Source organism: Eubalaena glacialis, chromosome 2 (genome assembly GCF_028564815.1).
Source record: "Eubalaena glacialis isolate mEubGla1 chromosome 2, mEubGla1.1.hap2.+ XY, whole genome shotgun sequence".
Classification (NCBI taxonomy): Eukaryota; Metazoa; Chordata; class Mammalia; order Artiodactyla; family Balaenidae; genus Eubalaena; species Eubalaena glacialis.
The window spans coordinates 12,603,680-12,619,939 of record NC_083717.1 but is presented as its reverse complement, the minus strand read 5'-3'; the positions used below and the strand labels follow the sequence as shown (position 1 = coordinate 12,619,939).

Here is a 16,260-nt window from a genome sequence, read left to right as displayed (position 1 = left end):
CCCACAGGCCGGGGTTGGGCCGGGGCCTCCCAGGTAGGAGGGGAAAAGGAGGAGGGGAAGGGAGGAGTCCAGGGGACACAGGGCTCATGGAGAAGCTAAGGGTTTGCTAATTCTGAGCTGGGGACACGGTGGGTCTGAAAAAAGCGTTTCCCACAACTTCCGTCCGGTGCTCCCCAGGGAGGAAAGAGAATGCACGTTCTCCGACTGCATTTCCCATGACATCAACCTCGCCACCCCACAAAGTTCCAAGTCACAATGTTCCGGTCTCTTGCTACGGAACAGTCTCTGTGAAGTGCCGAGCGCGGCCACAGCAAGCCACACACACAGAGCGCCTGGCTGGGTGGCCCCGCTTCACCCATCGTGTCAAACAAAGGCATCCCAAGAGCAGGGCCGGTCGGGGAGAACGTGGGAACTGGACGCACCAATGACACCTTTGGACACCCTTGTAGGAGGCCAGTCAGAGAACGTGGTGTAATAGTGGAAGGTCCTGGGGCCTTCTGCAGGGACACAGCAGCGGGCGGGGGCCCTGGCCATGTGGACATCAGATGGTGCGGCTGGCTGCCCAACACGGGTTTGCATCTCTGCTTCCAGCGCTCCGAGGGGGACCTGGGCAGGGTCCTGGAGGCGAGGACTCCTACAGTCTCCCTGGGGAGTGCTCCCCTTACCCATCACGGCTTAAGGCGTCCCTCTGAGCCGTCTGCATTCTGAGCCCACTGCCAGCTGGGGCGAGGCTGAAGCTGGGCAGGGGGCAGGAAGAGGGAGCCGCGGGCCCTGCTTAGGGGTCTGCCCTGGAAGCACAAGGTAGGTGACCACGGCTCCAAACTAACCGACTGGCCTATCCGCCGCCTGCGCTGAGCTCCACCTGCACTGCTTTGCCCCCAATGTGTGCCCAAACCTAAAAGGAAACTCCAGAGTGCAAATCTATGTACAGAGTAAGGCGGCAGGAAGGGGGTGTCCTCACTGACCTCGTGGAACATGTCCATCCCTGAGAAAGGGGGGGTTCAACACCGCTGAATCACCTTCGTGGGTATGTCTCTTGTGCAATCGTGGATGGTGATTTTTGGAACTTTTTCGTTGTTTTTTTACAAATTTGACACCTGAGGTGAAGAAAATCATTTTTTTGTTGTCATTGACTTCATAAAGTTCTCTCTCTTCTGATTACAAAAGGAAACGACATGGAATCACGGGAGGAAGTGAGAGCATCTGCTCATGGCTGTGGTAAGGAGGAGGGGGCCTAGGGTGGGCGGGGCCTAGGGTGGGCGTGTTGAGGATGGGGCGTGGCTTGCCGCGGGCCCCGCCCCACCCCCGCCCCGCCGCCGGCGCTCAGGGCGAGCTGGCCGGGCTGATGGTGGGGCTGCTGACGTCCGAGCGGCTGTAGTCGCTGAGTGAGCCGGTCCGTGAGCCCCCGCCGCGCCGCTGCAGCATCCCCAGGTGGAAGTTGGCGTGGCGGCGCGCGTGCTTGGTCAGGTGGTCGCTGCGCATGAAGCGCTTGTCGCAGATGGGGCAGCTGAACTTCTCGCCCGTGTGCGTGCTGTAGTGCCGCGCCAGCTCGTCAGAGCGCGCGAACTTCTTGTTGCAGTCCTGCGAGCTGCAGGCGAAGGGGCGCTCCCCTGTGTGAGTTCTCAGGTGCGCCTTGAGGTGCGAGGATTTCCCGTAAACTTTCTCGCAGCCTGCGTAGTGGCACTTGTGCTTTCTCTGCTGGGACTCGAGGTCGGCGCGACTTCGACCCCGCCGGCCCCTTTGTCTGAGGCCGGGCTCGCCGCTCCCCGCGGGTCCCGGCTCTCGCTCTGGCTCCAGCCCCGCCTCGGGCTCGGGCTCGCTCCACGCTGGGCTGAGGGGCGCGGCCGCCGCGCCGCCGGCGCCGGGGGAGGTGGGCTCGGGGGCGGGTGGTGGGGCGGGCGGCAGGCGGCCAGGGGGTCCTCGCCTTCCGGGGCGCGGCGCCCTCTCTGCGCTCCGCGGGGGCGGGCGCCAGCGCTTGTTGGTTAAGGTCCGCCAGGATCCGCGCCACTACGAAGAGCGAGGCGCTGTCCTTGCCGTCGCGGCGCTCTTCGACGCGGGGCATATTATACTTATTAATACATACATGTCTTTATTATATTTATACTTGCTTCGTGTCTCTGAAAATTTCGTTATCTGACGTTCTTCCACCATGTGTTGAGTAGTTTGATTTTCAGTATGGTTGACTTGTTTATTTGTAAATTTTGGGTTGTGAACTCATCTTAAGTGGTGGGAATCTTGTACAATCTCCAGAGCAGTTTTTAACTTCCTCTGCTAAGGAGATTTCCAGGTTGGCAGGACTTTTTTTTTTTTTAATTAATTAATTAATTAATTTTTGGCTGTGTTGGGTCTTTGTTTCTGTGCGAGGGCTTTCTCTAGTTGCGGCAAGCGGGGGCCACTCTTCATCGCGGTGCGCGGGCCTTTCACTGTCGGCGGCCTCTCTTGTTGCGGGGCACAGGCTCCAGACGCGCAGGCTCAGTAGTTGTGGCTCACGGGCTCCGCGGCATGTGGGATCTTCCCAGACCAGGGCTCGAACCCGTGTCCCCTGCATTGGCAGGCAGATTCTCAACCACTGCGCCACCAGGGAAGCCCTGGCAGGACTTTGTTGCTGTGGTGGTTAGCTTTGGGGCTCAAACATCTCCAGACAATGGAACAGGCTCATGATTATACATTTTTGAGAGAGAGAATTATTTTTTCCATCCAAAGTCTAGGCCAAGACAAACAGTCTTCCTTTTTTGGATGGCATTTTGTTGTCGTTACAGTTTACTTTTTGCAGAGGGGTAAAACCTGGAATCTCTCTTGACTCAGAAGCCTCAGTTCAATCTCCCTTTCCTCAAAAAGGCTCAAGGTCTTATCATTACTTAGGATTAAGAACCTAACCATTTGGCTGCAAAAACATGTAAAACCCTGTAGAGCTGTCTAATATTACCAGCTTATTCTTATCTTTCTAGTTTAAGTTTCTCAGTCATTTTTGGCCACTCTGTATTTCTCTTGCCTTATTATCTTTAGTTTTATAGAAGGAGCATTTTTAGTTTTTCCCAACTCCAAAACTGCCAGAAAGGGAAGTCTTTCTGCTTAACTCTCAAAGCTTAGGCTATTCAGCTAAGAGTCTTGGGTTAGAAAAGAAATGATTTTAACAGTAATAGAGCCAATCACAGAGCATAATATATATGTGTTTACTTTAAAAGTTGGTATTGTACCTTTGCCTGCCTAGAACTGTATTTTCAGGAGAATAACTTGCTCTTGACCGAAAATGTTTGTATTGTTTCAACAAGTTGTTACTAAGTGTCTACTGTCTGCTCCACAGCATGGGGTGCGCTTCCAATTTCAGTGTATTGGCTACAGCCCTATTTCTCTCTCAGCCAAAAGATAAACGAACCCATGTTTGAATTGGAAAAATGACAATCAATGCTCTGCAGATCTTCCATGTGAAAATGGTGTCCTTAAAACAAAACAAAAAGGGAATTAAATGGTGCTGGAATTTTGACAATGTTGTCACAAACTGCTGCCCATTAAAAGCAATTAGCCCATTGTTCTTTTTTTTTTTTTAGAATCATTTGCCTCCAGGTATATTTGTTTATAAACAATTAGATGCAACAGAACCATAGAAAGATGTTTTCGTTCTATTCTCCTGAATGCAACAATGAAGTTTGGTGGAGTAAAGAAGTCCTTGCTCTGTATAAAAAATAACAAAAGCTCAGTGTACCACAGCGATGTTTTTCTTAACACGATTCCCGGAATCTGTATTGTTTCTGAAAAGAATATACTACTCAGTTCATTTATAAAGTCAGCTAACCAGTGGCCATGAGAAAAACAGTACCCTATAGAATTTCAAGACTGAATTTCTTTCAGAAGGTATGTGAGTGTTATTGAATATCAGAGACCCAAAATAGCAGATTAACTGACCAAAGCTACCTAGTATAGACAGTTGAGGTAGTAAAATATCCTAGGAATTTGGATTATGCACTCGAACCTAAAGGATATTTCAGGCTAATCTCTTTCTTTCTCGTCAGTGGTCTTCTTAATCCATGTGGGTAATTGAAACAATCTGGATTTTGACTGTGAGTGGTCTGAAAATGAAGTGACTGCAAGTTAGAAATAAGACCATGTTGGGTCAGGTTGATCTCGGAGAGGCAGCAGTGAGTGGTGGCTTGAAGGGAGATCTTAATTCCCTGCCCAGGAATTGAACCTGGGGAGCCTGGTTGAAAACCAGGAATCCAGGCCACCACACCCCCGGCTCTTGCCCCCAGTGAAAAATGCATTTCTCACAGAGGCAAAAACTAGAAACAGGTACAAAGTTTATTATTTGAGACACAGCTCAACAACAAGTGGGAGAGCACACAGAGAAACTGTTTAGTTAAGACAGAAGCAAGGCAGAGATGCACACCTGGAGAAGAAGGGTGTGGGCATCCTCCCTAATGAGGATGCTCAGTAAAGAGGTGGTTAAATCATTCATATAGGGCAGTTCTTCCGGGTCTTTGTTTACCTTTGGCCACTTACCCGGTTTCTTTTTCTGCACCTGCCCTGCCCTAAGACCCTCCCCAACCTGTGTGCACAACTTTTTTCCAAGATGGATTTCAGCCTATGGGATGGCCTTAGCATCACATATTATGGGGTGGTGCCCCCTCCTTTTGACCCCCAAGGAGCCTTTCTGCACATGTGCAATGTTTCCCTTGCCCCAAGGATGGGAAATATATGACCTCTTGATAAACCCTTTTAACAGGGTTTAGCCCCTCTCTGTCCCTGCCATAAAAAGTGTCCAGTGTCCGGTTATCTACCCTATTCCTGTTGCTGTTTCTTATACCGAAGTGCAGATATCGAAATATAGACAGGAGTCTGTTCATAAATATGTAGTCCTGGAGCTCGTTTGTCTCTTGCCTCAGAAAATGTAAACAGGGGGCTGGTAATGAATGTCCGGCCTGGAGCCCATCTTCTTCTCAGTCCAGGTAGTGTGAACAGGAGGCCAGTTGTAAATGTCTAGCCTGGAGCCCATCTATCTCCTGCCTCAAGGTGGTCTTTAATATGTCCGGTGATGGAATGAGATGTTTCTTGATCTTGAGGGCATACATGTTTATTTAGAGTTTCCTTAGAGTTTCCTTAGAACTGGAAGGACTCTGGGGGGTCACCTGGTCCCACCCCCAATACCTGACTTTACAAATGGGGAATCTGAGTAGCCCATTGTTCATATTAAGTGGACGTGCAACTTAATGGAACTCAAAGGGCTCACAGTCTGAATCTGATCTGATCTCTTTTTTGCAAGTAATTATGACCCAAGGGAAGACTCAGTAGATATATCTACAATTATACATATGTGCTCCCTTAGAAACAGAATCCAGTTATTTGTATCAGTTTTCTAGAAAATGAACTTGTCCAGTTCTGCAAGTATGGTTTACTTGGCTGGAGAATGCATATGGACACCAATTTACATCTATTAATTTGGCTGAGAGATAAAGCAAGAGTATGGTGTGGGTATTGACCTTCATCTAGCTACATCTCTCCTGAAAGGACACTGCAATGGATTCTGAAGCAAAGTGTTCTTTTGAGAAGAACTAATCAGAACTGAAAGATAATTCAAATCTTAATAGAAAGTTCCTATGCCTTTAAATGGTTAAGGGACCTCTAGGTATAAAGATCAACAGGAAGTCTGTTTCAAGGTCACTTGGACCTTGAAGCAAGCTGAAGCACAGGCAATCTCCACATGGCTCTTCCCATGGCCCAAAACTATTGTGAGGTGGCTCAGAAATCACAAAGGACACCCTTTGAGTGAAGACGGAATGGCAAATATCAATTACTGCATTGTTGGGGCATCTCTGATGTCTTCTCACCAGTCCCTGAGATGTCCATGGGACCCCAACAGCCAAGTGTGATGGAAAATTCTGTGGGATTATTTTGCTTCTCCCATGACTGAGTTGCTTAGCAAGGCTGAGAAGCTGCCATGATCCCTAGAATTCAATTTGTGATTTCTTTGACTCCATAAACCATCAATGAATGAATGATTCATTTAAAAACACTTAATGAGACTCTACTAGATGCGTGCGTTGAAGTGACAGAGGCAATTAAGAAATGGTTCCTGCCCTAAAGGAATTCACCAGAGGCAGAGGGATCCATAAACCATTTCAATATGATATGATGAGAGTAATGTGAATGGAGGAGGGGCACAGATCCAATAGTGGGAGCATGGGGGAGAGGGTCAGGAAGGGATTCCCAAAGGAAGTGACCTCTGACCTGAGTAAGAAGAGAGTTGCATGCACATTTACCAAGTGAAGTGTCCTCAACCATAAGAGAAAAGCAAAACTCAAGTGCCCTTTGGTTAAGAACACAGCAGGTATGGCTATTTCTTAAGGTACGATGCCCCATTTGATTATCCTAGTTTTGTTTTGATTATCTTGGTAACTGAACCTCTACTATTATGTGAATTTATTTTCAGAAGCAAATGCATATCACCTTCTGAATAGCTTGGCTGTTTTATATCATAATGGACTCCTAGACAGTGCATGTTCCATCACCCACTGCTGGACCAGGGTTGACTGACTTGCCAGGAGATGCCCTGAGAGGGTGACAATGGACATTTCCTGTTCAGTCTTTCTCTTCTCAGGCTGCACATCTCTGGGAGAGACTTAGAGTGGCTGCAGCCTGAGTCCCAGCCTGGGGTCACTGTGAAACTAAATGCCCCTTATAACTGCAGTTATTAGAGCAAAGATATGACCATTTGCTTTGGACTCTATGCAAACAATGAATTGAAATGAAGAAGGGTAGCTTTAGGATGGAGGCATGGAAACAGATGGCAAATTCTTAGAGGTTCCAGGGACAAAGCATTCTCCATCGATGAACTGATAATTTCCCACAAGAAATTTTCAAAATTCCTTTCTTTGAAAGGAAACAATTTAATTCAACACGAATTCATTGACTGCTAACTTTTGGACAGCTGCTATAGTGAATGCTGGGTTTACAATGATGAAGAAGACTTGTTTCTGCCCCAAGTTACTTACAATGTAGACGGACTCTTAAACAAATAGCCATAATGCAATGATAGAGTAGATTTGGTTAATTTGTAAAAAGATTATATCCCCGTGATCTTATTACCATTGATTCCCTGACCAGGCATGATAAAGTGCAGAGGAGATAGTTAAGCCCTGATTTTCTATCCCAGATATACCCAGAGCTATTTTTCCTTCCATAATTTTGCTTGCAATTCACACCTCCAGATCCCAGTCATAATTAATAATCTATTGATATCAATTTACTGTACCACTTTTGTGGAATTGCCCAGATGCATGCAAACTCGCTTCTCTAACTTATAGAATTAGGCTCTGTCTCCAAGGTTCCCCTGTCCCTGGACCCCCAACTCTGCTTCGCGTTTCTCCCATCCCATCCTGACATTAATCTTGGCCCATATTTATCCACAATCCTTGATCTTGTCCTCTTCCCTCCATTCAAAAATCATTTACTCAAGTTCTGCCATTTATGAACCCCTGTGGATTTCAACAAGTTGTAGCTAAAATAAAAAATGGAAAAAGCACCTAAAGGAGTTGCATCCTGGGTGGTTTAGCCCCATAGTGGAAATTGCAAATGAGAGCCAGGATCTTAAAAGAACTGAAGGTGGCAGTAGAGGAATAAACATTCTGTCTGGTCCTGGGACTGAAAAAAGCCAAGTAAGGAATTCTAGCTTCACTCCATTTTCTCTCACCCTTGTATTATTTCTCTTCATGTTTCCATTTCCCTTCTTTTTATCCCTAATTCAGCCATCTATCTCTCCTCTCCAATTCTTTTTCTCCAGGTCTTCCCAGTTGTTTTTGAAGGTTTTGTGCTGGCAAAGATACCCTCCTCTCCCATCAAGAAATATTAAATCTGCCATTCTTTGCCTTTTCATCCCTTTAAGCCCTACTAAATAAATGGACTCTAAGAACATAATCTTTAATATAAAACATACCAAAACAAGACTGGGTGGGTAAAATTCGCAAAGATGTGATTTTAGGCAATTACCTGTAGGATTTTCAGCCAGTGGCTAAACTACGTCAGTGACATCCCCAGGAGGATCTACATCAGGGATCAGCCAACTATTTCCCAAGGGTCAAATCTGGGCTGCTATTTGTTTTTGTAGATAAAGTTTTATTGGAACATTGCCATGCTCATTTGCTTACCTATAGTCTGTGAGCGCTTTGCATGACAATGGTAGACTTAAGTAGTCTTGACAGACTGGATGGCCTGCAAAGCCTAAAATATTTACTTTCTGGCTCTTTACAGTTTGCTGACCCCTGTTCTCGGAGTCTGTATTAATCCAGTGAGGCTAAATTATGCTGCAGTAGCAAATGATAGAAAATCTCAGTGGTTTCCGACAAAGGGGTATTTCTCACTCTTATGATACAATCTTTGAGGGTAAGTTTTCGTGTTTCACTCCAGGAAGCAGGCTGAAGGAGCAGCCCCCGTGTGGAATAGTGCTGAGAAAACTTTGATAATAATCCAGGCTACTACAGTGGCTATATGAGCTTTTGTTAAAGGTTCAACATAGAAATGAAAACGTCTACAAGATCTTCGGGCAGAAGGCTAATCATTTTTGTCTCTTCCCTTCCCTTGAAGCATATCAAACAGTATGAGTCCTACAGTGAGTACAGCCTCAGAATGCTGTGTTCTGGGGGTGAGAAGGGGACCTCAGAGCTTGTGGATCCCTGGCAAGACCCCCCACCTGGCCCTAACCCATCCCAGCTCTCACTCACAGTCTCCCCTCACCACTTGCTTTGAGAGTCTCAGGGTTCATCTCACCACATCCTGTGTGTCACAGATGGAGTTCCCTGTGCAGGAGATTTGTACACAGGTGGTTCCCCTGGTGAGTTCTCTCAGCATCACCAGCTGCGGGGGAAGGGGAGGCAGCGGGATGGGGCGGAGGCAGTGCAATTGCAGCAGGAACCTGCACAGATCCTGCAACGCTAGGAGAGCTCTGAAGCTCTCGTGGTCTTTCAGAGTGGCTGTGAGCGAGGTAGGCCAAGGGGACAGATATTCAGACTCTGCACAGACTGGTCACAGTGGGGCAGGGGTGCCAGGAATGGGTGTGATGTTGAGCAAGGGAGCTCTCTTCATCCATGGGCAGCTCCTGCAGGAGGGCTCACCTAAGAGCTGTCAGCACCAACATCCCAGCGGCTGGGACATGAATACTTCAGTCCTGGAAAGGGGGCTGGGGATCTGGGAAGAGCATCGCAGCCCCTTCTCCTCCAAGCACCCCTAGAAGTGCAGGACTCAGGGCTCCCAGCACTTCCCCATCCCCTGGATTCTCATCTCCATACAGCTCTGAACCTGCCCTTTTCTGTCCCCAACACCTACGCCCCACCAAACCCTGACTCTCCTACAGTGCTTTCAAATTCATGGCCTGCCAGCAGCACACTTCTCTATATTTGCAAATTCTTCTTTAATCCTTTCTTCCATCTTCTTGCTCTGAGTGAAGCCTAGCGCTTCCCGGAGGCCATTGCTTTCCCAGTAGACCTTTCAAAGGATGCTGTTTTCTTCCCACAGCTTCTATCCCCTGGGATGCAGAGGTGGCGTAGGCATCCTCCTTTTCCTTCCCCACACTGCCACTTCCAGACCTTGCAGGATGGAATGACTGATTGAATGGAAGCAGTACCCACTCATTTACTTGTTTTAGCATCTATTAAAAAAATGACCATCTTGGAGGTTGTAGCTACTGTGCAGCTCAGGCGTTTGCAGGTGTTTAAAGTACACTTTTGAGCTAGCATGGGAGAAAACCACAGGCCTAGGGGGTTTGCTAGGACCGTTGGCTCCTGCTGGAGGCCATCCCTTCTTCACTCCAGGATTCGGTTGTACCTTATACGCGTGCATGGCGACATCTCTCCTTGTACACCTTCAGATTTGAACTTGCATCACACCAGCAAAGTATTTCTAAGTAATCTAGGTCTTTTGGAAACTCTGGGGCCAAGAATCCTCAAAGACCTTCTGAAGAGTTTTGAAGAATTGGGCCCCTTCTTGACTGTCCTTTGCTCAGGACTGTGATCCCCTGCATTGGACTCGGACGGTCAAGGCAAAATGTGAGTGGCGGGAGCCTCACTGCTTCTTTACTTCTAGCTGATGGCGAACCGTAAGCCACTTGGCTTAGCCCTGGAAATACTCACTGAATCTTTGACAGAAACTCTGAGGTGGCGCCTGGTTTTTCAAGAAACCATGTCTTCTTGACAAGCCAGTTCTGTTCTGGATGTCTGGGACGGGTAAAGTGGCCACCAGCATGTGGAGGAGCTGGGACTCACCTGGTGGATGAAATCATTCATGGTCTCACCTTTGCCTCTGATCTGCTGAGAGCCCATGGGCAAGTTACTCCCTGCCGTGGACCTCTCTTCTCATCTGTAAGATAATGGGACTGGCTCAAGAGCACCTAATGCTCTTTCCCAGCTCCATCACTCCTGGAATGCTGTGGACTTTTTCTTTTTCCAGTACCGGTTGTTCTTGCAGCTCTAAGTGAACCCTGCACAGCTGCTCCCTTCTCTTGAGATAATATTTTCGTTGCAATCTTCCCCAGTCTCCACCCCAGTCCTGTGGTTTTTCTCTTTCATATCATTGTTTTCTTATTCATATCTAAGCTGGGTTGGTTTACAAACGTTCTGGAAAAAATTGAAATCGACTCGGCATACATTTATTGTATGTAAATCTGAGCCACACACTGGGGACACAGACAGGAAAAGACAGGGCTCTGTTGTCCCCCAGCCCCACAAAGCTGGGTAGAAATGACAGCGAGCTCCTTTCCTGAAGATTCCATCTTAAACACCCCAGGCACTCATCAACATTCCCTCTCTCTGCCATCCTGAGAATTTTATTTATGCATTTCCAAAAGGATATAAGGAAGTTATCAGTAGTTATAAATACCAATGGTGGTATTTCATTTGTTTCTTTGATGAAAAGACAATATGTACCTTCTGTCTGGGATTAATGTGGTTGGGCTACTGCCATTTTGCAGAATTGTTATCTTACTGTGACAATATTTTTAAACAATGGCCAAAACGCTAAGTAAAAAGCAAGATGTTAAAAATTCTGAGGACTCAGAGTTGGAAAGAAGGCATGCCCGGGGAACAGTGGACCAGCAGTGGTTTCTGAGAGGAAGGGAGGGAGAAGTCGACTTCGGTGACTTAAAAGGCACCATAGCTCCCTCTAGGGGTGGTAGTTGTTCAATTACTCTGCTGACCTGCACTTCCCCTCCGAGAATAAACTATTTAGAACAAAGGAAATCTGTCTATTCCCAACTTTAGGAAAGAACTAGTGGGCTGGGAAATGACAACTTCCTAGGTGTCCACAGTGAGGTTTGTTCTGTGATCTGGGTAATAGGTTCAGAATATCCAATTGTCACATACTTCACTGAAAGCACAAAAATGCTTCCAAGGAAAAACTTTCAGTGATTTTTGAATGGTCCTCACCTCTGTTCCTCTCCATTATCTTAAACATTAGACAATTAAGAACATTACACTTTACACATTTTATAGTTGCAGTTTGGTTGCAGTTACTCTTTTTTCTACTAGTTTTATTGACTGATTATTAATTATTGTTGATATTTATTATTAATAAATGACTATCCAGAAAAATCATATCGACTTGGATTTGAAAAACACTAGCAAATGTGGTCGCTATTAAAGAATATTTAATTAGAAAAAAAAAGCCATTTTAGGAAACATCTTTTCTATGTAACTTATCCCATCTATTTTTACCACCAACTCTGAGCTCTCATTTCCTCTCCTAAGTTGCTGGCTCTTTGAAAGCAGAACATCATTTTGCTCCCTTTTGTGTTCTTCCCAATTCCACATGCCTTGCACAAAGAAGAGTGTAATAAATGCTTGGTTTAGTGCCATGGATTTTAGAAAAGCCCTGTGATATAAGCAATTAAGCAAATCATTGACCTACCTGTCACTCAACAAGAGAGGTCAAGTGACTTGCCCATGGTCATACAGCCAACAAGTGGTAGGGCCTGGATTCAAACTCAGGCAGTTTGGTTTGAGTTCCCCCTATATAGTCAGGTGTATGAATTAGTATATACCCCTCCTTTGCCCCTCCCCATTCCCCCACTTTGTCTCCCTTCCCCTTGATAGCTCCGATGTTTACACTGATATCTAAACGTCCTTCATGTAACCCGTTTACTGGGGGGGAGCAGATTTCATTGCTGGCTACTGACCTGGGGCATGTAGACTGGGTTGACTCTAATGCTGGGCTCCCGTTCACTGGCCAGAGCTATTGCATCAGGGGAGGGCAGTAAACCTGCAGGCCATGCTTGCTGAGGAATTTCTAGGAGAGAAGTGTCCTCTCTTCTGGAAAAACTTTGAGTAACCACCTTCTTTCTCTGTCCTTAGATATGAATGGAAGTATAGCCCAGGCTGTTGCGAACGGACAACCAGGAGAAGCAGAAGTGAAGCTGACATTGCCAAGGGCAGACAGCTGCAGAAGTAAACCTGGTCTTGGATGACAAGGAGGAGCAACTCTACCTATAGGGTTCAGTCATGTAAGCCACTGTATCTCTTTTTGATCGTTTAAGCCACTTTGAATGATTTTATTTGTTTTGTTTTATTTTTTAGTCACTCAGTGGAAACTATTCATGGCCATAATTTGGGAAGATAAGATTCTGTCTCTTTCTCAAAAGCTAACTGGTTAGAACTTTGACCAACTATAGTTGTTAAACTTGGAGAGAATTAATTAGATCTCAGTATTTAAGAGCTATGTGATAACTGGTTCATGTTATATTTACAATTCTATATTCAAATAAAACCTAAATGTCAGGTGCTTGAACATGAATGTAAAAATACCAGGACCTGCTGTTGCTGTACTGCAGCTGAACCTAAACTATGCCTCCCTTAGGGAGAATCAGTACTTTTCTTTTAAGCCAAACTCAGATTCTTACATGTACTTCCAAAAGACGAATAATAAATAGCCAAGGAAAATATTTTACAATTAGGGGGAAAAAATGCTACTTGTCTGTTATTAGAGTTGGAAAAATCATCCCTTAAGCTCCTCCTATAGAGGATCTTGTTTCTTCCCTAAAGTAAAGCCAATTAAGTAACTTTTAGAGTGGAAGATTTGGATAGTTGGTGATTACAAAGACAAATAATTCAAGGATAAAGACAAATAATCCAAAGATAAAACGAACATCTTGAAGGAGAGTTTCTTTAAGATTTCAATGGTCCCAAACTTTAAACTTAGGGCAGAGCTTCTGTTAGTACTAAGAAAGCCTAGAGAACCAGGTATCTCCAGAATAATGGGAGGGCATGTTGATTCTTCTTGGTTAGGAAACACATAAGTCCCCCTTATTCCGAAGTCCCTGTTGTGCTTTCTTTTCTCTGACAGAATCAAAAGGCTTAATTCTTTCCTTTCCAGCTTGGAGAGAAGCCATTTTTCCTTTACCTCCTGGCACTCTATCCTGAACAGTTCAATAGAATTATAAGATGCTCATTAAAGTTGGGAAGAAATAATCATTTCCTGCATTTGTTTTCTTTGTATCAGAAAGAGTAGAGGGCCCCAAGCTATCTAATGTAATGGACACAGTATCCTGAGCATCCTGCGTTTCAATAACTTACTATAAGGAAGAATGGCTTGATTTTCAAGGTCCCTGGACTACATTGAGCTTGAGCCCTGGCTGTGAGCCACTTGCTTCTAAGAGACATAAATAACCACAATTGCCAGGAAGTATAACAGGTAATGTCTACAATTGCCTGAATAAATTTAAATGAAATACAACCCCGAGGCTCCGACGATTTAGACTCCACTGAATACTGTGTTCTCTGTCAGCTGGCAAGATTTTAATTTATTTTATTATTACATTTTTATGACAAAATGTAACATAACTCATTCATTTTGTCCATTAATCCTCTCTCCTTCATAAAAATGGCATACATGATGATGACCTATATTAATGTAATTGTCTCCCATGTGTAGTATTATAGTGATAATCTATAAGTAGTGTATAAGTTTGTAGAAATTAATGTATAAAGCATATAATTACAGAAAAAGATATAAATCTTTCAAGTTTTTTTTTTTTCCTGCTCGTATATTGAATTAATATTTCAGCCATTTGAGCCACCTAGTGGTAATATCCATGAAACATGATTTTTTATATTGAAAAACGATGTGAAAGCTTTAACAGTTTTCAACTTACTAGGAATGAACTAAAGTGAATCATAACCATTATATATAACATTCAGATTTTTGAATTAATATTTATTTATTGGGAGAAGATTGAATATTGGAAAATAACTTATAAAAACATAATCTTTGCTTATTTTGTTTCTTCTACTAGAAGCCACATAGCCAAGAAAATGAAAATTATAAGAGATAGTAATTGATGAAGGGGAAGTTTTCAATACGTATAACAAAGAAATGGCTGTCAAACATTTAATGGAGTAAAATGACTAACACATTTTAGAACTGATTGTATTCAAATGTAACCTTAGATAAATGATGTTGGGTGTCATCACGTTTTCCAAATCTGTCTTCCACCCAATCATCAGTCTTGTGTTTTCTTATTTTCAAAGAACAGGAGGGTAATCACCAAACTGCTCAGTGACCCATTAGAAATACTCCATACTCAGATTACACCGGGGTTAATTTCAGATTTCTTTTACTGGAACTATAGATCAAACTAAGTTCCGTGTTGACTCTGTTCTGGTGTAATAACCTCCAGGAGAGCTAAATCACTAAATACTGCTAACTTCACATGTTAGAATCCACATTCATCTTTGCCTTGTTAACTTTTTTTTTTTTTTAATTTATTTATCTATTTATGGGTGTGTTGGGTCTTCGTTTCTGTGCGACGGCTTTCTCCACTTGTGGCAAGTGGGGGCCACTCTTCATCACGGTGCGCGGGTCTCTGATTATCACCGCCTCTTTTGTTGCGGAGCACAGGCTCCAGACGCGCAGGCTTAGTAATTGTGGCTCACCGGCCTAGTTGCTCCGCGGCACGTGGGATCTTCCCAGACCAGGGTTCGAACCCGTGTCCCCTGCATTGGCAGGCAGACTCCCAACCACTGCGCCACCAGGGAAGCCCCTGCCTTGTTAACTTTTAAGGAGGTTTTCATTTTATTTGTTGATCCAAGAATGTCACATACTTTGGTTTCCTGCTTTCTTAAGTTGCCATATGTCTCTAAAGAGGTTTTTTTTGAAATCAGAATTAGCACAAAGAAATGATAGATTTCTCCTCTTTGAATTCACCAAGCTTCCTACTTGGTAGGATTGCAAAACTGTCATATGAAACCAGCAGTGAAAATATTCTCTCTTTTTGGCAATCCTGCTTGTCTGAACTCTGACCTCCTCCCATCTCATCTGTGCTTTCATTAGGTGAGCAGAAGACAGGTAGTTTCACAAGTGATTCCCGGAAGGAAAGGTATCTAGGCAAGTTTAGAGGAGTGAAGAGTGTCAGCCTGGGAGTAGATGAGACCTTAACGAGTGACTGAGCAGAATAAAAATGAAATAGGCTTTAAAAGAGGAAACGCTTCCCTGATCTGTAAGGCACACAGACAGGTCTGCAGGGGAGCGAGGTAACTGAGGGAGGATTCTACAATGAGCATATGGTGGATGTCTATTATTTTGCCTTTTTTTTTTTTCTGGGAATACCATCTTTCTGGACAAATGTGTGGTCATGAGGTTGATGTGTTTCCTAGGCTGGCCAATCAGAGAAATTTCTTAGGCATTTTGAACTGAGGACCAGTGAGAATGCGTCTGAGAGCTCCTCTGGAGTGAATCCTAGGAGATGAGAAGTGTGGTGCTGCCTCCTGCTCTGTGGAGAAGGTCAGTCCAGGAGGGGAGAGGTGGGAGCCAAGATGCAGAAAGGGGCAGAGACACCAGACAGAGAGCATGTCTGAGCCAAGCTTCTTGGAGCCAATACACTTCTCCTTTTGCCTCAGCTAGTTTGACTTGGGTTTCTGTCACGTGCAACCCAGATAATCCTGATTAATACAGAGCAGAAGCCGCCTGCACACAGCCAAGTGGCTTGTTCAAGTGTCTTGGTGAATGGAACATGCTGAAAAGTGAGGGAAAAGAGTAGGATCAAGTAGATAATGATCAGGAGAGCCCGCCAAGACCCGGTGTTGACCAAGGCAGGATACGAGACCTCATGTAATAGCCATAGGCACTGAGAGAAGGTGTACCCATGTGGGTGTTTGAAGAAGTGCAGAAGGGTATGGAATTTTTATAGACTGCATGTTTCCTCAATATTCTTTTTCATCATTAAAATGTGTAGCAATACTTTGTGATGACTAACTTTTACCACTGGGAAGTACCAAGATACCTAATAAG

At 44.9% G+C, this 16,260-nt stretch overlaps 1 protein-coding gene across 1 annotated transcript; it reads right to left on the bottom strand.

Annotated features, from left to right (window-relative positions):
- Positions 1–1,323: 1,323 nt before the first annotated feature.
- Positions 1,324–2,062, bottom strand: LOC133084817 (Krueppel-like factor 13). The gene is given in 2 exon segments (XM_061181582.1): positions 1,324–1,908; positions 1,910–2,062. Coding segments are annotated over 2 exon segments (738 nt in total).
- Positions 2,063–16,260: the final 14,198 nt, after the last annotated feature.